This window comes from Photinus pyralis, unplaced genomic scaffold, assembly GCF_008802855.1.
Source record: "Photinus pyralis isolate 1611_PpyrPB1 unplaced genomic scaffold, Ppyr1.3 Ppyr1.4_LG4, whole genome shotgun sequence".
Taxonomy (NCBI): domain Eukaryota; kingdom Metazoa; phylum Arthropoda; class Insecta; order Coleoptera; family Lampyridae; genus Photinus; species Photinus pyralis.
The window spans coordinates 42,558,177-42,582,853 of NW_022170511.1; the positions used below are offsets into that span (position 1 = coordinate 42,558,177).

A 24,677-nucleotide genomic window follows, 5' to 3' on the forward strand; every position below is an offset into this window, starting at 1 on the left:
TCTATAAGAAAATTTTTTTTCCGGGTCGATCTGAGAGAATTTTTTTTGAGGGCCTCAAAAAAAGGCAGTGTACAACCTTCCTTTTTTACCAAAATTCGACTGCACCAAATTTTCTCGGGAAAAGACTTTTTCTTATTAATTTTGGTGCGTAGACTCCAAAACAATTCGTACTTTTTCGATCAGACTTCTCAATCAAAAGTTATAGANTGGACTATTTTTTTTCGGGGCTCAAAAAAAGGCAGTGTATAACCTTCCTTTTTTACCAAAAATCGACTGCACCTAAATTTCTCGGGAAAACACTTTTTCTTATTAATTTTGGTGCGTAGAATCCAAAACAATTCGTTCTTTTTCGATCAGACTTCTCAATCAAAAGTTACTAGAAACCAATTTCGAAAAAAAATTCAAAGCGCTGTAACTTTTGAACTAGTAGCCCAATTTTGGAACTGTTTGAAATTATGGATTCTACAGGCCAAATTCAACTGATTTGATCTGATTTATTTCATTAATATCTCAGCTCTTTTGGGATACATACGTACTTACCCATCAAAAGATCTTTTTTAATTCAACTTCACTTTTTAGGCGGTCTCAAGCAGTACCTACCTCCATCGCTAGCGATCTAAAACGACGACACTTTTCCGATGCGAAGACCGAAGGAACTAGTCAACTCCGCAGTTGCCAACGTTTACTGGATAATCTTATTGTTGTAGGGATGAGTACTATTCACCATCACCACTTCGAATTCGGCGCTGTCATCATCATCATTCCCGTCCATCCGGCATCCAGATTTACTCTGACTATGGTGTTTCACTAGTAACTTCAATTTCCATTTGTGCATGTATAATGTTTAAAAGTGATAACAAAATATAGGTACGTAGGTATTAAGTTATTTATTTTTTAAGTTATCACTTAAGTTAAGAAAATCTTTGTAATACAAAAAAAGAAACTTATTTCCTTTGTTCATCTCTAGAATAATATTGTACTGCCCTGACTGCACTTTGCTGGCAGCTGGACATTTTTTTAATTAACAAGATAATCTATATTGAAACTTTATTAGAAATTCAAAAAAATTTGATTTCCAAAATGTAACTTTATTGAAAAATAGAATAAAAAAGTTTAATTTTTTTGTTTTTTTTAAACATTCCTTTTTACAACTTTCTTGAATTCAAAAAAATTTTTTGACATTTTTTTTAATTCAAAAATCTTTTTTGAATCACTTTTGAATTCAAAAAACTTTTTTGAATCACTTTTTTGAATTCAAAAAACTTTTTTGAATCACTCTTAACTTTTTTGAATCACTCTTAACTTTATTGAATCACTCCTAACTTTTTTGAATCACTCCTAACTTTTTTGAATCACTCACTCCTAACTTTTTTGAATCACTCTTAACACTTTTTTGAATCACTCCTAACTTTTTTGAATCATTCCCAACTTTTTTGAATCACTCTTGACTTTTTTGAATCACTCTTAACTTTTTTGAATCTCTCTTTTTTGAATCACTTTAACTTTTTTGAATCACTCCTAAATCACTTTTTTGAATCACTCCTAACTTTTTTGAATCACTCACTCCTAACTTTTTTGAATCACTCCACTTTTTTGAATCACTCCTAACTTTTTTGAATCACTTTTTTGAATCACTCTTACTTTTTTGAATCACTCTTAACTTTTTTGAATCTCTCTTAACTTTTTTGAATCACTCCTAACTTTTTTGAATCACTCCTAACTTTTTTGAATCACTCACTCCTAACTTTTTTGAATCACTCCTAACTTTTTTGAATCACTCCTAATTTTTTGAATCACTCCTACTTTTTTTGAATCACTCCTAACTTTTTTGAATCACTCCTAACTTTTTTGAATCACTCCTAACTTTTTTGAATCACTCCTAACTTTTTTGAATCACTCCTAACTTTTTTGAATCACTCCTAACTTTTTTGAATCACTCCTAACTTTTTTGAATCACTCCTAACTTTTTTGAATCACTCCTAACTTTTTTGAATCACTCTTAACTTTTTTGAATCACTCTTAACTTTTTTGAATCACTCTTAACTTTTTTGAATCACTCTTAACTTTTTTGAATCACTCCTAACTTTTTTGAATCACTCCTAACTTTTTTGAATCACTCCTAACTTTTTTGAATCACTCCTAACTTTTTTGAATCACTCCTAACTTTTTTGAATCATTCCCAACTTTTTTGAATCACTCTTAACTTTTTTGAATCACTCCTAACTGTTTTGAATCACTCCTAATTTTTTTTGAATCACTCCTACTTTTTTTGAATCACTCCTAACTTTTTTGAATCACTCCTAACTTTTTTTTAATCATTCCCAACTTTTTTGAATCACTCTTAACTTTTTTGAATCACCCCTAACTTTTTTGAGTCACTCCTAATTTTTTTGAATCACTCCTACTTTTTTGAATCACTCCTAACTTTTTTGAATCATTCCCAACTTTTTTGAATCACTTAACTTTTTTGAATCACTCTTAACTTTTTTGAATCACTCACTCCTAACTTTTTTGAATCACTCACTCCTAACTTTTTTGAATCACTCACTCCTAACTTTTTTGAATCACTCTTAACTTTTTTGAATCACTCCTACCTTTTTTGAATCACTCCTAACTTTTTTGAATCACTCCTAACTTTTCCAAATCACTTTTTTAATTTCTCTTAAAAGCTTCTCTCACTTGATACTTGAAAACTTGGATACTTACTTGATACTTGATAGGGGCACAATAATTTATACATGGTCAGTAAATCTCACATTATGGTCAAATCGAAGTCCCAACTTCTTTGCTATGTTTTGTACGCTCAGTTGAATATCACCAATTTTTATGGCAATGAAGGATATTATTTTTAACCGAAATTGCACACGTCCAAAAAGTACCACCGAAGACTTACTTATTTGGATTTATATTTGAATTATGTTCCGAATCAGTATTAACGACTACATTTAACTCCTTGTTTATTAATTCTACGGCTGCATGTAATGTAGGTACTTCATTTGGTTTAAAAGAATAATGAATTTGTGTGTCATCGGCGTATTGATATGATATCTAGATTTAATTAGACCTTTATATATAAATTTGAGTAGAGTACATATAAGAGCGGTTCTAAGATACCTAGAACCCTGTGGGACCCCTTGGGTAATGTTGGTAATTGGAGACTTCTTACTTACAATGACCCGTTGTGTCCGATCTGAGAGGTGGGAGTTGATAAAGTTCCATTGCCGCTAAGTCAAAGCCGTAGTGAACAAGGATTCGCCTTAATAGTTTATGATTATAATAGTGTCGAAACCTTTTGAAAAATCTAGCATCACCATAACCGTCACCAGGCCTTGATCGGTAGGTTGTATTACATCGTTTGTTACACTAGAGTGCTGTGGCGCAGCTATAGTTTTTCCTAAAACCCGATTGACATTCTGATACTGTGCGATCGAGTCACCTTTGGAACTTTTGTTTACATGTGAAATCGTAACTTCCAAAGGCGACTCGACAGCAACTCATTTTTGATCGCCCGTTATTAGTTTATGTCTCTCAAAATATTCATACATTTGAATTTTCATGATCTTTTTCTTCGGTTGAATACATTGCACACGAACGAAAATAAAAATATGGAAGTCAATGCAACAATATTGAAATTAATTACTGTGACAGGCAGATCTTTGTCTTAAGAAGTTATTTTGGTTGAAAAAATTAGGCACCCTTCTGAAGATATTTGGCATTTAAAAGAAATAGAGAAAAACAATACACGTAAATCCCTATAGGTAATACATGTTACTGTATACCTAATCCTCACCTATACACGGTGGTGCTTCTCGTGCATCTAATCCAATCGCCATGAGTGACTGTATATAGACTGTGCGTTCGTTTTGTCCGGAATTTTTCTTCGAGTCAATTGGTTCAAAGTTAATTTTTACCAATATGGTGCACCTACCTATTTTGTTAAAACATGACCCATCTCCCAATTGAAGTCACCACTGTACCATCACCAGTCTCTGGAGTAGTCATGAAGTTACAAGTAGCACAGGCTTTGGCTTCCATCAGAGCGGTGCTGTGACCAATGTTGAGTTTAAGACACCAGTCAGCTTTGAGCATGTATAAAATTGCGCCATGGAATAGAGTAGTGCCTGGAAGTTCCATACAGTACACCTAACAAAACCAAGTGCCAGTAAATTCAAGGCGGTCCAACAAAGTAATCCAGGAGACGCTCAAGAGACCATGGTAACATAAAATCTCTCTCAATACTTCAATAAGGTGGACCTCTACCAAATATTAGATAATAAAAAAAAAGTAGGTATATTAAGTGGTTTATTAATATAAAAATTATGCACGTAATACGCAAGCTCCCCCAGCTGCTTTAATTTTACTTTCTGCAAGCTTGGAGAAGAGTTTCGCTCTCACAATCACAGGTTGATTAGGAAGCGTACCTTTTCCTAATACCTTATGGAATCCCTGAAACAAATAATCAAATTACCTCTTCACAAAACACTCAATGGGATATTACGATAATTACAAAGTTCAGAAATGAACTTACAACAAGCATTAATATTCAGACCGCCCGTTCATGATTTCATCATTACAGTTGGCTAGGCCGCATTAACTGAAAGTACTTACGTGTTGTACAACATCGATGACTGGTGCCTTTCCCTCTTTGTCGTTTTTGTACTTCAACCTTGTTTCTTCACTTACAAGACTCCATAATGTATTTAAATTTATAATGGGGCACCATTTGCTATTCTTCTTTACATGGTAGTTACGCATACCTAACTGCAATGAAACGAATTACAAACTATTAATTACACATTACCACACTTACCTTTCCGAAGTACCCAGGATGGTATTTGTCAAAGTTGATTCTGTGGTGATGAAGACCACCGGCATTACCGCGACCACCGGGATGCTTACGATGTTTACCTATCGAATAGACCAGTAACTATTGTAAAACTCTCGTAGCACTAAAATACTCACCAATACGACCATGACCGTGGCTTACGTGTCCTCTTAACTTCCTCGTCTTCTTCTTTCCGGTAGCCTGTAAAATACAGAATGTTAATATAACCTCCAAAAGGCTAATGGGTCAAACTAAGGGATAATGTTAAGAAATTGTGAAAATAACGCAGGAAAAGGGTGAAAGTGCTTTAACGTTATGAAATAATTACAGGATGGCTTTAATTTTAGGAGATTAAAACAGATTATCACGCCAAACTCACCATGTTCGTGTCCTATAAGACAAGTAAAAGAAAAGAAACTATACTCTGAAGTTAGCGGAAAGTGAAGCGATGTTGCCAATACAACCAACTATGATGTAATACAGGGCGAGGCAATCGGTGTGTAGCGTAATTTTATTTACAGTTGTTCCGAATATCGTTGAATAGTTAAAAGGAAAACTTTTTTTTATGAAGGCTTACCTTTTATCTGAAGGTCCACACAATGTGGGTCTTCTCGCCTCACAAAATTTAATTTAGAGCCCTTTGTACTTGAATGATATTCATGATCAGCGTGTGGGCGCACAGGAAGCCCACCGGGAATTGGGCAGTAGCAGCGGCCAATACACATACTTTTTTCCAAATAAACGGATGGTTCAAAATATATTGTGGAAAAAATACTCGCCTGTTACACCATATAATTAACGGTTTACCATTTCACATCAACAGCACTCTCCAGTAAAAGGATGCTCCAGCAACTTACGGCTGTAGAAATACAAAAAGTTTTTCCTACATATTTAATTGGCGGATTTATAGTTCAAGTTTTCCCTCATGTGTGCTTCCACTATCCTTAAAGATTTGCCAAAATTTCCTTAATTTCTTCCAACTTTGTTTTTGGTTCCTTTTGGATATAGGGAAAATGTACTTCTTGTATGGAAAATGGCAGTATTGCTAACTTCAAACTTCAATGCAGTGAGCTTGAATAGGTTAATTTTATAATTTTTGCAAAATTGTTTTTATACCGTTCTTTGTACACTGAAATATGGATTTCCAAAACCGACCAGGTGGAAAAACTGGCGGCGGCGGCGTAGCGTCATGGTCCGAAACCAACCGCGACCGAAGGGAGAGGCTTCGTCAGCTCGCCCTCGAAACTATAGACTTGCAGAAGGATCCCTACTTTATGAAAAACCACTTGGGTTCTTATGAGTGCAAACTTTGCTTGACGTTGCACAACAACGAGGGCAGTTATTTAGCTCACACGCAAGGCAAAAAGCATCAAGCCAATCTCGCTCGTCGTGCTGCTAAAGAGGCCAAGGACTGCCCGTCCCAATTGCAACCTGAAAAACCAAGAGTTGAGCCAAAGAAGTTTGTTAAGATTGGCAGACCGGGTTATCGAGTGACAAAACAACGTGATCCTGAATGTGGTCAACAAAGCTTGCTGTTTCAGATTGATTATCCAGGTAAGCTGATTTTTACTTGGAAAGGCCACAGATGTAAAAATATTTTTCTAGAAATTGCCGACTTGGTTTACCCACGTCATCGCTTTATGTCTGCATACGAGCAAAAAATTGAGCCTCCAGATCGTAAATGGCAATACCTGCTGTTTGCCGCTGAGCCATATGAAACTATCGCTTTCAAGGTGCCCAGTCGCGAGGTAGAAAAAACCGACAACAAATTTTGGACCCATTGGAATAGAGATACCAAGCAATTCTTTCTCCAGTTCGCATTTAAGAATGAAGCAAAGAAGGCTACCGCTATAATTGCAAGAGGTCCAAATATTATGGGAGGGGTACCGCCTCCTCCTATGTTACCTGTTCCACCACCGCCCAGACCACCAATGTTTAACCCCATTCCTCCGCCTCCACCAATTTTGGCTGGTGTTCTACCTGTACCACCTCCACCCCATCACTAATTCTAAGTGTATTTTGTATGTTCTTATGTTGCAGTTGTGTCAACATTGATATTGCATTTATATTCCTATAAAAATTCTGTAATGTAATTTAATTTACAATAAAAGAAAATGTAGAGGGAGTAAAATGATTTCGATTTCTTTGATTTCTCCTGGTTCTTGCTTGCCTATGATTTGGGTAGGAAGAATGAATGATCTGAAATCGACCGGAAAAAAACATTTTCTTATAGAATTTGGAGTGTAGAATCCATAATTTCAAACAGTTTGAAGTAACTGCGCCTTGAATTTTTTTCGAAATGGGTTTTTTGCCTATAACTTTTGATTCAGAGGTCCAATTGGCAAAATACGAGACATTTTGGAATCTACGAAGCTAAATTAATAGGAAGAAGTGTTTTCCCGAACATTTTTGGGTCATCAGCCACTAGCATGCAAACCCGACCATTTAAATACCGGCCACAGGCGAGCACAAAGGGGCAGTCTTCGATCGCGCTTCGCTGCAACTTCATCTTCCGACCAAGTGCATTCAGAACCTTCCGTAGTAAATCGAGTGGCAATTAAACCTCCACCATTTCGGAAAGGCGACCCATCCCTATGGTTCCACCAAATGGAGGCGCAGTTCCATATTTCGGGAATCTCGAGCGATACCACCCGGTATTACACAGCCGTCGTCGCCATCGGTACCTACCGACATCTTAACGTAAGTGGCAGCCATCGTCAACACTCCTCCAGAAACAGACAAGTATATGGGACGCTTTCACGGGCAGCGAAGAGCGACGACTCAAGAAACTCCTCATGGACTTAGAGTTGGGTGACCTGGAACCTTCTCCACTCCTACTACGTCACCGAAATCTAGGAGGTTCGCGTATCGTGGACGACATCTTGAAATCCCTTTGGTTATCTCGACTCCCACAGCAGCACCAAGCCATACTTACTGTCAGCCCCGACAACCTTGAAAAACTTGGAAAAGTGCTACATATTCACCAAATTAGACCTCGTGCGCGCCTTATCCGTCAGATACCTGTCGAGTCGGCAGATATTGAAAAGACCGCCATCACCACCACATTTGGACTCTTCGAGATTCCGGTTATGACCTTTGGATTGAACAACGCCGCACAGGCGTTTCAACGTCTAATAAACCAAGTGCTTCAAGACCTTCCATTCACATTTGCCTACCTGGATGACGTGCTAATAGCATCACCTGACGAAGCCACACACAGGGCCCACGTGGAGGAAGTGCTTCGGCGGTTTCAACAACACGGCATCACATTCAACGTGGCTAAATGTGAGTTTGGTGCACCATCGCTCGCGTTTTTGGCAATGGACATCTCAAGTCAAGGCGTGAAACCATCAGCTGCCAGACTGAAACCCTCAAGAATCATTCCGTTACCAAAGATCATCCAAGACCTGCGCAGAACATTGGGCATATTCAATTATTACCGCAGATTCATAAAAAACGCAGCCAAAACCCAGCACGCGCTCACCGAACTTCTCAAAGGACCCGTTAAGAGAAACGCCAAATTGAGTGAACCGAAGAGCGTGTCCAAGCTTTCGAAAATTGCAAGACCGATCTAGCAAGCGCTTGTACCCTAACACACCCCACCAACTTCGATTGCCTCTTGGTCCTATCCATCGACGCATCGGACACAGCGATCGGAGCCGCACTCGAACAAGTCACCGATTGTTCGGCACGCCCGCTAGATTTCTTCTCAAGAAAACTCACACAGACGGAATCCAAGTATAGCACTTTTGACAGAGAGCTTTTGGCAGCGTATTCCGCCGTGAAGTACTTCGCGCACTTTTTAGAAGGCCGAAATTTCACGATTATTACTGACCACCGACCGCTTACGTACGCATTGGTTAAAAAAGGCAACAATGGCACCGCACGGCAAAGTCGACACCTCAGTTACATAACGGCCAATTCACCACCGACGCCATACCGCCACATCTCGGGTAAAGTCGCCGACGCTCTATCCAGAGTACACTCTGTTATCACGCCTCCGCATACCATCGACTACCAGAAGTTGGCGGAAGACCAGCTCCAAGACGAAGACCTCACACAATTTTTGGATGACGCTGTCAGGTTACCTACGCCCGGTTTTCCTGATATCGAAATTATGTGTGACAAACAAAGAAGACCCTACGTTCCCAACTCTATACGGCCGCTGATTTTCACAAAATTCCACAACGATCCAAAGTGCATCGCCATAGTGTGTCACCCCGAGGACAATTTCAATTAGAGTCCAAACGGTTCAAGCACGTCCATATGGATTTAGTCGGCCCCTTTCCTCCGAATTTGGAATTCACATATGCACTCAAACTAATCGACCTTTTACTTCATGGCCTGAGGCATTCCCTATGACCGACATCGCCGCCGAGTCAGTTGCCAGGATTTTTATTAGATTTCGAATCTCAGAACGAATAACAACGGATCGTGGACGGCAATTCGAATCATTGCCTTTTTGCTCAGATCAACAAGCTTTTGGGTATCAACCACCTTCGCACAATAGCGTACCACCCCCAAGCGAACGGAAAAGTGGAACGTTTCCATCGGACGCTAAAAGCAGCTATAAAATGCCATCGCGCCGAACGCTGGGTTGAGGTGCTGCCTATAGTTCTTCTCGGCCTCCGTGCAACTCCCGAAGATGATTCTGGTTACGCTCCTGCTGTACTCGTTTATGGTACTGCATTACGTCTACCTGGTGAATTCTTTTCTTATACACCCAGTGAAGATACCACTCTTTCTATCATCTACTGGCGTGTCTCGGAAGAAGGTAGCCTCATAAGGAGATTGGAACGTCTACACGAGACATATCTACTGCCGATGTAGGAACTTGAGTGGGAATCATCTACCAAGAAGGTTAGAAGCCAATCATTTACTAAGCTATTTTGGTTTAAAATATTCAAAATATATTCAAAACGGTGCTTTTTCCAAACGATTGTGAAGGATTATTAAGTAACATGTTCTCCCTCCCTGTTGTGAGATAGGTATGTAAATATTCATTTCGTCATGTACCTACCTATTCCAAAAGTGTCTATGAAGATGCTTTATCCGCTCCCATGCATGAATTCTTCTCATATAGCACAGATATACATAAAGTATAGTAACGTACGTTTTACTTGAAACTGCGATTGTTTTAGGTACTTGACTCTCACAATGTTTATCAAAGGTACGAATTCTGCTTGATCACGCTTCTGTTTTTAAATGTCGGTAAGTGGTTTAGATACCATGTGAGGAGAATGACTCGATGGTGGCGTTTCTATTCAACTTAGTCATGTCGATCTAGGTATATGAATATGGAAGTCGTAATTTTTCTTAAATTATGTTCAGATTTACCACATAGTTTAACAGAAAATTCAAATTTCTCCCACTTCAATAACTTTAAGGTTAAAGTAAGAAATTTATGTAGGTATACTTGCGGCTGTAGATGTGATCAAAGGAGCGGAACTCTTTCCGTATATATTAACAACATCGGGTAAAATTGTTGGAACCCATCAGCTGCCCTAAACATCATTTCGGGTTTTGTTATTTTAGGTCCAACTAAATCAATGTCCGATCCTTCATTTGTGACTCTGTTAGCCATTCCTTCAGATTTTGATGCGTTCTTCATATAGGTATGCGTTTCCAGAATTTTGTTTTGTTTTTTTATGCCGAAAGGTGTTCTTCTGCATTTTCGTGTGCCGAGTTGTAGTGCCTGTAAATGATATGTACCTAAATGTTTTTGTGGATCAAAAAAGATCAAAATCCCTGAAAATCATTTTCATGCGATACCTTCATCATGCTATTGACAACCACATATTAAATTAGATGCGAATAAAAGTAAACAGTTTCTGGTAAAAACATCCTTTAATAACACTAAACATCATATTCCTTTTATTTAGGCTATATTTCTGGTACACAATGTAACAACAGCTGTAAATGTTACAATTAACATGAATGTTTATATTACACGAAAATGGTTTGTAAGAATGTAACAAGCAGTGTTGTAAATGTATGTATATACCTTTAATAAAATATAATTTATCTACACGCTAATGATTTTTTGTTTGGTGAATCTTACTAATATAACAATAAACTATATTGTATTTATTCTGAACAGTCACAGCTTAAAAACCGTAATGTATTGACTATTAAAGCAAATACACATTCACAAACAATTATTACAGATATACACTGTCATGCAAGCGACTCTATCAAAAGTCTCGAATAGTCAAATGGAAATGGAAACAAGTATAAGACAATAAGAGTTTAAGCTGCACAATTTTGTTCCAGTTTAATTGACTTTTGAAGATCTTTTCCAAGATAATGCACTTCCTTGCAAGCACTGTGTAAAATTGACCAATTTGTTAATAGTTTAGTTTAAGCCCAGAACGTTAATATTTGTTCTTCCAACTTTAGCGAAGATTGCGTAACAGGTACCGAAGGCAGAGTGATGTGTTGCGTTCAGTGCAGATTCATGCTGGGAGCTATGCTTTATGAGTGAACGAATTTTCGCTATAAAGATAAATTGAGGGTTTCCTCAAGCCACCATCATGCCATGATACATGAAAGTTCGAAACATAAATTTCAGTTTTGACGATTTTCATGTTTCGGAGTGTCAAATGAAGTCATTAAAATTAGTTTAGGCTTAATTTGTCACACTAAATGAGTATTAATGTTCATGGTTTCGTTTCTGATTTCGGCAGTTTGTTACAAGGACACTTTGAAATGGGAAAACGAATTTTGCACATTTTATAGTTTAAGTTTTATAAACACTATTTTTGGAATGCCATTCGTTCAATCCGAAAGGATGGAAATTTATTTGTCTGTATCCCCCTCTGCAGATCAAAAATGTATGTGACCGTATTAGTGACAATATGTACCTAAACTAAGGTGATTAGTAAAATATTAGCAGTAGAGTGGTATAGGGGGTCGTTTTCGTTATAAAGTGTGGGAAACAAAATGTATCACCCTGCATACTGCGATCAATTATTTTGATACTTTATTGTAGAGATTCTAAAAAATGCAGGATATTAATTAACACCATGTATAATTGTATATTATATTATACCACATATTTCCAAATTTTGAAATTATAGTTTCTACCGTCATCTATTTTTATTATTCATATTGACTGTCTTAGTTACCATGTATACAATATACAAAACAAAATATCCATGAATTCATGGCCTGCTATTTAAAAACAGTAAAAAATAAAGTTTTTATTGATTTTCATGACTAAAATTAAAAAAAAAAATTGGTTGTAATACCAACATGGGGTCAAATCTCAGAAACGGTGCTCCCAAAACTTTTTTGATACGGCAGTGGATTCTACGTACAAAGATCTAAAATGTACAGTTTTTACCTTTGGGTAGTAATATACGATAACATCCCAAAAAGTCAAACTTTACGTTTTCACCCTGTATCTCAGAAACAAACGTAGCTAGATGGATTCTGTTTGTGGTACCTATTAAAAGTTTCATAAAGAGCCACAGGGTTGCGAAACCCGCAAGTTTGTATCTTTAAAAACAGCTGAAATACCCTGTAGTGTCAAGCAAAATTAGGCACACTGTATACATAGTGTCCTAAAAAAAAGAAAGACGACCGATTTGTTTTTTGTATCAAAGAGTAACCAAGGTAACTTAACAGAAAGTATCTGTGAATTGGGAGATGATCTGATGGTAGCTTTAAAATAAATAAAAAGACATTTTAGGGAGTGCGTCAGGAGCCCCAAACCCCAATATGAACCACGACTTTGGAAATCATGCAAAAGAGGTCTTCTTAATGGTCCAGGAATATTTAGTTACGAATCATCAAGATGTTCTTACCTATGGCAGTCAGATCCTTGGTTAAAAATAATGTAACTCAAAAATGGTCTCCTTGCACTTCAAAGGTCAAGTAAATGCCACAATTTCTACAGTTTTTCGTGACTGCTAGACAGTGCTCCTTGTACAACACTGATCTTCAGTCTCCTGAAAAATTGATGAGAGTTGCAAAACAAAAACTACATTAGAATCAGTTAGGGATAACATTTGGCACAATACTTGGCAACGTTTCAGTTTCATACTCATATCATTGGATGAACAAAAATTAAGTCTAAATTAAAAATTGGTTTCACAAGTCGTTTGTGTTTATAATGCTGAGGCTGAGACGCATTGGACCTTTAAAACGTAATTTTAAAAAAATTGTGCAGACATAAACCAAATCCTCATTCATCCCACCTACACTCCAATGAATCCTAAAGAGTGTAACTAAATGACAGTTTCAATTGACGTCGCAATTCAAGCACCCTTAATTAATTACCCTCAAGTACAATAATATCGTTTGAAATACGTAAATAAGAAAACGTTTTGATAGATTAGGTAGCGTAAAAAACACACTTAGGTAACGTACTGAATATTTAGGAAGTCCATTTAAAGTGCCTTTTGAAAGTATAAGTGCTTTACCATACATTACTCGTTTTATACGTGTCTCGAATACCATTCCACCTTTGATAACATGTCTTTAAAAAACTATGGAAGCAGAATATTGTTCTCACTTTATTTCACTAGTCACTTCGAGTGTGGTCTCTTTGGTTAGATTCGTAAGGTGCGTATCACAATTCCTTTTCCTATGATTTTCACGCCGGCGAGTTCGCATTGTTATATCCTTTAACCAATGTTTCTAAAATAAACTTTATCGTTATGTGGTATATCGCCTCTACGTTCTCTGTATATCGATCTCCTAATGTCTGTTTCACCGCTGCTAAGAAAGGTGCCTCTATTTTCTGAAATGAGAAGGAAATATGTTAGTACTCAATCAACACTTCAGCTTTAATTATGATAAAATGACATGAGGCCATTCCCACGTCTAATATGTAAGATGAGGTAGAGTGGTTAATTTTCTTAGGAATGGATGCAAATTTTAATTACCATCCCGTATACCTATAGTAGTGGCAGAATATCCATAAGTCCTAATGTGGTACCTCTACGGTAGGACCCCTAATGGAAATTTCGCAGAAGAAAAAAGAAAAGAAGACTCAAGGTTTCCTCAAGTCTAAGTGGTGATACAAAACAAATTACCACTTACACCTATTTCGACCTTATTGCAGGTCATCTTCACATCAGACACAAAATTTTCATATTAATTTTTTTAGTTGAACTCCAGGTTTATCTATTTCCATGGTTCATTATGTAAATGTGCATTTTATGAGTGAACCCATTGGAAAATACATCTAATCCTTCTACAAATTGTTTGCTATCTGGAACATGGATCATTAGTCGGATAATTCTATATACTATATATGCTACTCCGAATTAGGTTTTCCTGTAGTTTTCCTAATTCGTAAGGTAAATACCGGAGTAGTATAGACCAACTTAAGACCTTCTGCAGAGGCACCTCTAAATAGCATTATGCGGGTCACTCTGTAATTGGGGAGGAAACTTAAAAGACACTTGATGGTAACCTGAGGACCTTAAGAGCGGTTTTTCATGGATTTGGGAGTACATAACGGCGATTTAAAGAGCACTTGAAAAAGGATTTGATAGGAAATTAAGGGGAATTTCAGGAGGACATAACAAAACCTGGGAAAAATCTTATAGATGTTTAGGAACTTGAGGTAGAACTTGGCTCAAGGAGAAGCAGAAGAAGAAATTAATAATTGAACGTAAAAATGATTTGAGGAGAGTTTAAGAAAAACCCTCAGAGTCACCTAAATGAAAGCTGTTGGCAATGAAGGAAAACTGAGGATTGAGGGAGAACTTCGGGTGGACTTGAGAGGTGCTGGAAACGAAGCTTGAGACTTGGTTGAGGAGAAAAACGTTAAGAAGATGGCACTATGATGGAAAGTGAACATTATAAAGGAACATCCAACAAAAAAATAGTAAAAAATGAGTTTGTCAGTACAGGATACCACCTTTAACAAACGTTGCTCATCTAGCAATTACCTTCAATATTAGCAAGTTGCTAAGGTTATGTAAAGTTACAGAATTGGACCGATTGACTGAAAAAATGAGATACAATAATATAAATTTTACTAATTAACATTCAAATTTATTTTTACAATACAGTACCAAACTTAAAACCGTACTACATATCAGAATATGTATGTACACAAACAATCTTTAAAAAACTCAAAAATAGATTTTTGGTTTAGTCCAGAGACTTGTTTGTTTGCTGCTAAATCTCTGCAGACTTACTCTCGGTTAACCGACGTTTCGGATTACCGGGCTTCGAATAACTGACGCCCTACTGCATGTATTTTTATCATTTTCAGTGATTAGATTGAAATGAACCTACCGTGAAACAAAAAACACCGCATGAAGGTCATTTTCACTATAGGAGTAAGGAACGGAAGACTCTACAGTTTCCAATGCAACCGAATGTTTTCACGTGGGATGTTATCTACGAAATAAGTGCTTTTCGAACGCGTCACAGCCTGTTGGCATTCACTTTAGTTATTAGCTATATAGAGCATCCCTAAAAATTGTGCACAGATTGGACACCATCATCTCCAAATAGTTAATTATAAGATGCTGCGCGTGATAGGTTCAACTTAACCCCATGCTATAAACCAAATGCTCAATTATGTTATACGGCGCCAACTGATAAATATTAATTTAGAAAATGGTTAAACACACTCATTCTTTAAAAATGATCAGTGGGAGAGAGCGGAAAAAATAGATATTTATTATACTAGACCAGAAATGGATGTTTTAACCATCGAATGAAAGACGTTAATTTACTTTCACAAGATGGTTAGTCTCCCTTTGTCGTCGTGTATAATGCAAAAGTTTATTTTATAGCAAACTCAATACGAATCATTATAAAATTCTGAAAATTCTGAATTTAATTTAGCCGTCAAAAATAGCAAGCTTAATCTAACCTGTCGTTTCCATGGAAACCATATTGGTTTCTATTCTGAAGCTGAATTTCGTGCTCTGCGTCCCATTTTTAATAAGAATGACAGATGTCATTAGAATGCACAATCATACCGTTAACGTGATCACTTCGTTAAAGAGATACTTTAGCCTACTCACTCAAACATATTGAAATGCAATTTAACATCTGCTATAAAATAAAGAATTTAAACTGGAAAAAACTACCTTGTCAAGAGACGGATTCCCAGACTCGAAAGGGATTAATTTCCTTTAATTTCACACAGTCCACTTGGGCACAATGCAGTAAACTTCTTCGCTGTGGATACCAATTTCGTGCAGCAAGGAGTATCGCTCAATCGTCGGATGCTTTTGGTACGCTTTTAGATAAAGAGGTGCGAGGGATCCGTCTATTAAGCCGTTTTTCAAAGTAATTTTTTAATGAAAATCCTCCAAGATTAGAAGAGCTAGAAAAGAAACATGTCGTTTTGACAGCCCCATAGAATAAAAACCATTTTCCGATATTGTCAGAAAATATGTGTGGTAGATACATTAGAATGTTATTTAAAGCAGATGAAAGAGTTTAGAGACGAAAGCCCTATAGTAACTCTATTAGATTATTTTGTACAATTTGATTATTTTATTCTCAGCGTGTTATTATATTACCGCTAATCACATAATCTAAAATCTCATCTAAAAACCTTGTTTTACTGACAAAAGCTCTTCTACTAACAATTTCGAAATTTAACAGACCTATACTAAGTGCGGCAATATAGGCGCTTTCCTAATTTTGCAGGAACATGCTTAGCGCGTAGATTATCCGAATGCGCTACAAAGGGAACCTTTTTTCATATAAACAAGGCCGTTACCCGCGAAAATTACCAACTTTTTATGGAGAAAACGTAACGCTACGTGCCCCCAAATTCACCTCATTAATTCCTGCATAAAGTTTCGCTAAACCCATCATGCTAGCGGACGGCAGAAAGACAATCCAATTTACTAAACGTCGGCGTAAATGATCTCGAGTTTAATGATTTTAGCGGTATTAGGGTCATGTTAGGGATGATTAAGCTAAATAATCGTACACGTGCGGGTTAGCATTTCGGACGTTAATCGGGGTTGATTAAATTAAAAGAAGGGCAAAACGATAATTGGAAAACCGCATAGCGGAAATTTTTTTTGAGAGCATACGTTTCGAATTTTTGTGATTATACAAGAATATTAATATCACCTTTTTTAAACTTTTGAAAAGACGGTCAGAATTTGTATTGATTGCTATCGGCATGATACAACAAACAAAACAAAATCTTCATGAATCCATGACCTACTATTTAAAAGCAGAATAAATAGGGTTTTTATTTTTGGTTCATGGATAAAATTTAAAAAGATATACCTAGGTTGTGATACATCAATGTAACCAGGGAAAATCATTGACGTTAAGATATATAGGGTGTTGCATTTAAAAAATAGCAGCTTTGCGTCAGAAAAGCTGAGCAAACAAAATTTATTTTACTACGCCACTGGATTCATATTTAAAATATGCAGTCTTTACGTTTACAAATGAAACTTTTCGTTTTCACCCTGTATCTCGGAGCAAACGTAGCTACCTAGATGTGGTATTAAAAGTTTCACAAAAAGTGGAACGGGGTCGCGAAAGCCATTCTAATCTTTTAAAACGGCTGAGACACTGCCGTTCCAACCAAAATAGCACACACGGTACAAAATCGGGCACGACTTACCCAAATACCAGATAATGTTGTTAAATCACTCTTTCTGGATCCTAAGATCGCTCAGGAAAAACTAAAGAAGCCAGTAATACTTGCGATGCCGTGATAAGAATAGTTTTCTTATCCATAGAAATAATGAGAAACGGTTCCTACACTATCGGCTTACTTTTGCAAAGAAAAACTTCAATTGCGGTTGCCAGTTTGGACCTATCCCAATGAGTAACCCAGCAACCTTGCAATTGGACCATTTAGCGTTTTAAAAGTATCACCCTTAGTTTTAGAAAAATCTAAAAAAAAGAGGTTGGAGTTATTTACGTCCAGACAGATTTAGGAATCATTTTAAATTACATCGTAAAGGCAGTAAAGCAATGTGTCCTTCTTGACTTAAAAGGAGTAATAATTATAATGGACGATTGACTTACAATGTGGTACCTAATATAGTAAGCAGATAGTTGATAAATGAAGGCGTTTACGACCCCATTTCCTTCAGGGCATAGTTCAGAATTGTTTTGGCAAGTAACGCAACATTCCTTCAAGGTAAGCGTGTACATCACTCAGATTTCTGTCAATTATTGAGGCAGAGATTGTGCAGAGATATTGCACTATGGTAACAACTAAATTCCACAAAGGCCTGCTCGGATTGTTAAGAAGTAGTTCAACAAATGGAAAACTTCGCATGTTAAAGTCCAAGTTACTTCAAATCTATAATTTCGTGTTCGAAAGATAAAAACACTTTGCCGTACAGTAATTAAATTCATTGAATGTAGTAGACATCGAAGTAATTCTAAATTTACAAAGCACTAAAGCAAAAGAAAAGTTGTCACTTAATCCGCTACTCAGACTTAATGCGATCGGATTGGCATACTAGGAGTATAATCCGTTATTGGATTAAAATTTATTCTTCATATCTTCGATTAAATTCGCGCCATCTACAAATACTACCAGGATAGCTTGTCAAATACTCAATCCGGCATTAAGCCTGACAAATTGATTTTCTATTGTGACAACCAGTGTCTTCGTCGATTTTATTTAAATCATCTCGCAGTTTTAACTAAAGTTACAAGTTTTACTAAATATTTTGGGAATGAAAATGACAACCTTAGAAACAGTGTTAAAAATATGTTAAGATATTGGAAACCTTGGAATCTTCGTCTTAGGAACCTTGTGATCGGAAACATTTTTTGAAATATTTTTGGTGGTGCCTTTTCCAAAATAATGTTCTCAGGAAAATTCTTTGAAATCTTAGAAATTATAACAGAAATTTTGTCTTATCTTATCGGAAGTTTTTCCTATACAGGTTTAATCAAATATCGCTAGAAACCATAAGGAACTCTTTCAGAATCTTAGAAAGTTCCTTAGAGATCTTAACATTGTTTCCAGCAATCTCCGGAAAAAAATGTCTACAGTCGAAAAATCAGCTACAGCATCATCTGTTCTAGGATTGTGGGAATTCTGACTATCGAAATTGCAAAAAGTTTCTTCAAACTATTGTATTTGACCAACTGCAAAACTCCAAAAAATTAAACAATTTGCACTAATTGAAGGGAAAGATTATGGTTAAATGAATATTAATAATTGCATTACATAGACCACCAACATAAAGTGGATACCTTTTACGTAACACCTATTTAGTTTAGGTCAGTTAAAATCGACACAAAAAATCACTTCATTCGCAAGACATGTTATACAAGGGTATAGTGTACAAAAGTTTGCAATTCTCTAAAAGTTGGTGAAAAAGCATAGCACACGAACATCGCCAGTTTTTTTCAGGTTATTGCTCTATGCTGCTAAACTATGCATTTTTTCGACGAAAGCCACCATATACGGTTTTTTCAAAGAGCATTAATTGGTGACAATTTAGCCATTTTTCTAAAGAAATGTACCCAAATCACTTTTCAGAAAACCTTTATAAGAAAATACTGCCTACAAATAAAAATATCTGTTAAAAATATCCTTGAAAAACATCCTATCGTCATTGAAACATTCCAGTCTTCAGAATTTCTCTGGAAATCCTATTTTGAAAAATACTGTAGGATTCCACAGTAAATATTCCTAGAAACTTTTTTAGTTTTTTTAGAGACAATTTTTTTTTCTGGCGTAGTGTCGGGGATTTTTGTTAGTCTGCAAAAGCTTTCGTCATGTAGAAGACAATGGGCGAATTAAATTTTTAAAATGGTCAGTTCCGTTAAGTAATTATTTAGCAGGTTTTAGTTCCATGGTATAAAACGGAATAAGGACATACAGGTTTACGCCGTATCAGATTGATAAGAGACATTTTGCCTGATCTGCAGAAAGGACACAATAGAGGTAATTAGCAGGTATGAATTTATAGGAAAATTTTTCCTTCGCCTATTTAAGGGAGTATAATTAATCGTTGATAATTAATGAGATGCAATAAACAGCTGGATCATACCTATTAAGTCGTGAGTGGTTGTGTGATTTATTTACCATCATTTGTAAATTTATTTATTTGTCTGTTCATTTTAAAATTTTTTGATTTCGCTAATTGTATTGCTTTATTTTCCATGCCTTTTGTTGCTGCGGGTTTGCTACCTAAGTGTTGCCGTTTTAGGAAATCTTGGGCCTCTCGATAATTACTAACCTAAATGTAATGCTATTTGGTATGGTTGGAAAGCATTTTTTCAGAGCTTTCCAAAGACGTATCACACATGGGGGGTCACTATTTAAGATTTAAAAGTTGGGGTGGCTGGGGCGCAGGGGGTTGGAGGGGGTGCGTCGCCAACTATGTCATTGTGATTCCCCCTCCGAATTACCGAAACGGATTTTGATTTTTTTAAATATCTCGTTTATTTACTAAGATATGGGGGGTGGTAAGTTTTCAAATTGTCACCCTGTATATAAATTTATTTTGTTTTGCTGTATGATACACCCAAGGGTCTGAAATTTAATGCGCTACAATATAATTTGAAAATTTAGTCTTTTTTGAGTGAACATTTAATTACTGAAAAACTGAAGAAAAAATCAGTCACAATTTTCTACTATTATGGACCAAAGTGCCGGGTTTGTGGTGGTGATCATATAAATATTTACCAAGTTGAATTAAGATTTTGTATTTCGCCGCTAAATTTGGAAATGTAAAAAAAATTAAACATGACTTTCTCTGCCCTTTTTCCTCAAAATTAGCCATAATTGGGTGGTATATCTGTATGATCCGTCATAGATACAATTCCTAAACTACCGCATGCCCTATCGCAGGTTGTTTCAGAAATCTCATCAAAACCGCAAGCGTCTATTCTTACATCTGCAAAATCATTCTTTCAAGGTACTTGTCCAAATGTTACACCAATTACTGCTACTCTTAAGCCTACTCCCCCAATTTTGTTGGGTAAACGACCATAAGAATAGAATTGCGTGTGGGGGTAGTTTAAACTTGTCGCTTTTGAAAGTAACGTGTGTATTGTGTTCTCCTTAGAGGACAATTACTTCCTTTTCAAGAAATCAGGAACTCTTTCGTCTTCAAGTAATTACTTCTCGAAGAAGAATTTGTATTTGTAGGAAATGTTGTACTATGCTCTCTAGTTCTTTGGAATTTTTGTTTACATGAGAAATCGTACTTCCAAAGGCGACTCGACATCTTTAATCGCCCGTTATTTTTTATTTGACAATTCGTTTGTCCCATTCCGTACTCGGTTTTTGCAACAACGATTTGTACTATGAGAGTAGTTAGTGAAAAATTATTAACTTTCTCTAAATAAACATCATGTTCTTCCTGTAATCCGTATTCAACAATTTTTTAAAGAAGAATTTGTATCCGGAGGACATAATACCACAGATTTAAATATACTTTTAAATCTGTGATAATATGGAAGATAATGAGAAATGCAAGCCCATTTGTTTGATTTTACAATTCCGGATTGGTTTGCAATGGAACTAAAGCTCAAAATATTTAAAAGTTGAGATAGGTTGTTATCTCATTGAAGTCTCCTGTATGATTTATGGGTGTAATTAGTCTACTTTCCAATTGTAAGGTATCTACGCCTTGCATGCGTAATCCCTAATCCATCAAGATCTTTATCTTAATTTTATTCAGTTTGGTTATTTATTAACTTATTGGATGTTCCTGTTCAGAAAAATGTTTGAAATCGATACAGAGAATAGCGTGCGGTTTTAATTAATTAATCCAACGCCCAACTCCAAATACAGTTTTCAAGCATCAAATACAGTGGGGAATTAACAACTTTCTGAGTTTATTTTTAGTTTTCATCTTGTTTACCTACTCAGAAACTCGATATAACGACGGAGCTACATGTAAACAATGGAATTTTTTTGTAATTATATTAGAGCTTTGATGTTACTCATAAGTGTAATTGCCACGCTTAAATTCTAACACTACGCATCGCTGTTGAAGGATGAAGCGTTGAAATTGTAAAATAAGCCAATTTGGATTTTTCCAATTATGTTATGGTTACTAATTCATAAAAAGAGAAATGAGTTCGTTTCTCCGTATTCTTGGCGGTTCGTGATTTATTACCTGCACAATATTATTTTTTTTGCTGCTTTTGCAAAACACAATTTCAGCTTTTCATTAGAAGAAGCGTACGTTATAACAGGCACTTAAAACAAAATTAAAAAAATGGAACGTCTCACAACAAAGAAAAGCGCTTGACTTTATATTGCATATTTTTGTGAATACCTACACGTAAAGTGGATTTTTATTGGGGCGTAGACGCAGCAGTTCAACAAAAACGGATTTGAAGGAATAAACGGCCTCATATCCATCTTCCATAGATTGTGTTACCGCAATGAACGAATGTTTGAATAGGATCTAAAAATCCGATTTTCCTAATGATTTTTGTGCAAATTTTAGAAAATGACTCACCATACTTGGACAATATACGTAAGCATCACGAATATACAAACAATATTTATCAACGGCCTATAGCGATACGCACTGTTTGAAACCTCGATCTGAACTCACCTGTCTACTTTACATTCAAAATTTACGTAAATATAAATATGACTACGAAATGAGTAACTGATAATAATTTCTATTCAATTCAACTATAGGTAATGAAGGCGCAATCAGGGCCGTCGTTGGCCTCGACGGGCCCCGGGAATATTTTTGGACCGGGCCCCTATAATTGAAATTTTTGTTGTCCATCCTTAAACTAGACATTTTGAATCTTGACTGCTTGGATTTGCAAGGAGAATGAATAATTTTCATACAGTCACAGCAATTTTCATAATTTATTATGAATTGTTAGCATTCAAATAACCAAATTACAATTTAACTCTGCGGATTTTCTTATTAACAAAAGTGGATATCACTCATTGACAATTAACTTTTCTAGCAAGTTGAGCTTCAAGACCTAATGTGCCGAGATTGATCTAACGATCTTGACCAATAGTCATAGAGGGTCGAACAGGCTTCGGGCATGAAATAGTGCAAAGGCAAAGCAGAAGTATGAGCAAGGCTGTTGGTCTGGGCCTGTAGAGATTTCTTATAGAGTTGTTTCAGATTGTATGGTAAATCCCATAGAATCACTGAAGAATATATGGAAAATCTTAGTAGTTCCTAAATCACATCAGGATTTCTAAGAACCGTCCAGAAGTGATCTCAACCATTTTTGAAGGACTTCTACAAATCTCTATAAGATCTATGAAGAATCTCCGAAATTCAAAAAAGATCACTGAGTAAAACTCGAAATATGATTGAACAGTCTCTTGGGAATCTTTACACAACCCTCACAAAATCCCTAGTGAGTGAGATTCCTTTAAGAATACATGAAGGATTTTTACACAATCCTTCAGATTACCAAAAATCTGACATCTTGAAATTTTTTGATGGGTCTTTAATAATCATTGCAAAAATTCTAAAAGCTCTATAAAGAATATTGTAAAAACGTTAAATTGCTTGAAGAGTCTTTTAAGAACCTCTGGAAACATTTTTTGAATCGTTGCAGTTTTTGAAAAAAATTTAGATTATTTACAATCATCTAAATCTTGTCATTATACTTCATTTAACGCATCTGAACCAACTCCCGAGAATTTATAGCTACTGAAATGTATTAGTAAATGTGACATTTATAGGTTTCATTGGGGTATTTGGGATAGGTTCAGGTTCTTGATACCATTTCTGAACATAAGTGTTAATAGTGGTGACCATCCCTTATCACTTGTTTAAGTGTTCCCCTTCCATGCGAACCAATTACTAATTTAGATCATAAGCCATTAAAATGCATTTTTGAAATGAAGCGGGAATATTTATTTTGAGTTTATAAATGTATGCAAGTACCTACATACATCAAAGGAAAGTGCTTTATATTTATACGTAAAACAGAAAAATACATCACAGGTACGTCAGACAAAATTAATCTCGAAATACGAAATTCGAGATCATCCTCTGTGGGGATTAACTTCTAAATTATGGGCATAATAAAAAATCCCCAAAGTGAACGTAATTCTTTCTCATTAAAAACAAGTTTAAATCAACGAAATTGCTTCCCGGCGTTCTTAAAACTTCAATCAATATCTGCAATCGTTTTTCTTTTTGGCAAGAACAGGAAATAAAGAACGAGATAATTAAAATTTAATTAAAACTTATATTCGCGGAAAGTGAAATGATTGATGAACAAAACGCGATATTTCTCTCCGAAACGGCTTTCGTTTTGAAAGGACCGATCGTAAATTTTGACGGATAGGTAAGTGGTTTGAATGTTTGAATGAAGTAAAAATAGGGAGCGTAAAGGGAATTTACAAAAACTTTATACGCGAGGAGGAAATCCTGGAAGGGCAGTTATGTCGGCTATAAGAGCGCTCTTGAGGGTTTTTGTTGCAAATAAAGGTTCCGCTTTCGAACCCTTTGATCGTTTTACAGATTGTGCTTAATTAGATCGTCAGTTTGTATCCCATCCAACGTTCAGTATGCTAACTTATGTATGTCAATCTAATTACGGTAAAAGTACGGATGATTATAACAGCCCTATGAAACTGCTGGTTTTATTCTTATGGCAATCTACTCTGTGGACAGTAATTACCTTAGTAAAAGTCAGATTCCTTGCAATTGCGTCCTAATAGATTAAGGGATCGACGAGTATGCTTCCGAGATGCCAAAGTAAAAGAAAAGAGTGAAGCTTGTAAATAAGGTTAATGCCAACTTCCCTACTTTTTAACTGCATTGCAATTTATAGCATTAACGCCATATTACAAGTGTCTGAAATTCTGCATGTTGTCGCTGGAATTAAATTATGGATTATTATCGACCAATGGGAATATCGAAATTCTTTACAGTCGGTCTAATATAAGTACCTACCCATTTACATTTGTGGC

General features: G+C 36.1%; 3 protein-coding genes and 1 long non-coding RNA gene across 4 annotated transcripts in view; 2 read left to right on the forward strand and 2 right to left on the reverse strand.

Annotated features, from left to right (window-relative positions):
- LOC116169750 overlaps positions 1-1,064 on the forward strand; it is a 30,918-nt gene extending 29,854 nt beyond the window's left edge. Inside the window, exon 11 of the long non-coding RNA XR_004145063.1 lies at positions 580-1,064. This is a non-coding gene — a long non-coding RNA (uncharacterized LOC116169750). The remainder of the gene's footprint in view (positions 1-579) is intronic.
- A 3,221-nt stretch (positions 1,065-4,285) lies between these two features.
- LOC116168887 (60S ribosomal protein L27a) lies at positions 4,286-5,301 on the reverse strand. The gene is made up of 5 exons (XM_031484883.1): positions 5,205-5,301; positions 4,963-5,026; positions 4,811-4,908; positions 4,609-4,761; positions 4,286-4,446 (listed from the first exon to the last, which is right to left on the reverse strand). The coding sequence occupies exons 1-5, from the start codon at positions 5,205-5,207 to the stop codon at positions 4,318-4,320; spliced, it is 447 nt and encodes a 148-aa protein (XP_031340743.1). The 5' UTR covers positions 5,208-5,301; the 3' UTR covers positions 4,286-4,317.
- A 561-nt stretch (positions 5,302-5,862) lies between these two features.
- LOC116168886 (splicing factor 3A subunit 2) lies at positions 5,863-6,960 on the forward strand. Its single transcript, XM_031484882.1, has 2 exons — positions 5,863-6,379; positions 6,431-6,960. The coding sequence occupies exons 1-2, from the start codon at positions 5,962-5,964 to the stop codon at positions 6,829-6,831; spliced, it is 819 nt and encodes a 272-aa protein (XP_031340742.1). The 5' UTR covers positions 5,863-5,961; the 3' UTR covers positions 6,832-6,960.
- Positions 6,961-10,660: 3,700 nt separating this feature from the next.
- LOC116169153 (flavohemoprotein-like) overlaps positions 10,661-24,677 on the reverse strand; it is a gene marked incomplete at its 5' end in the record, with an annotated part of 38,191 nt that continues 24,174 nt past the window's right edge. Inside the window, one exon of the mRNA XM_031485179.1 lies at positions 10,661-13,571. Within this exon, the coding sequence (XP_031341039.1) occupies positions 13,425-13,571 (147 nt within the window). The remainder of the gene's footprint in view (positions 13,572-24,677) is intronic.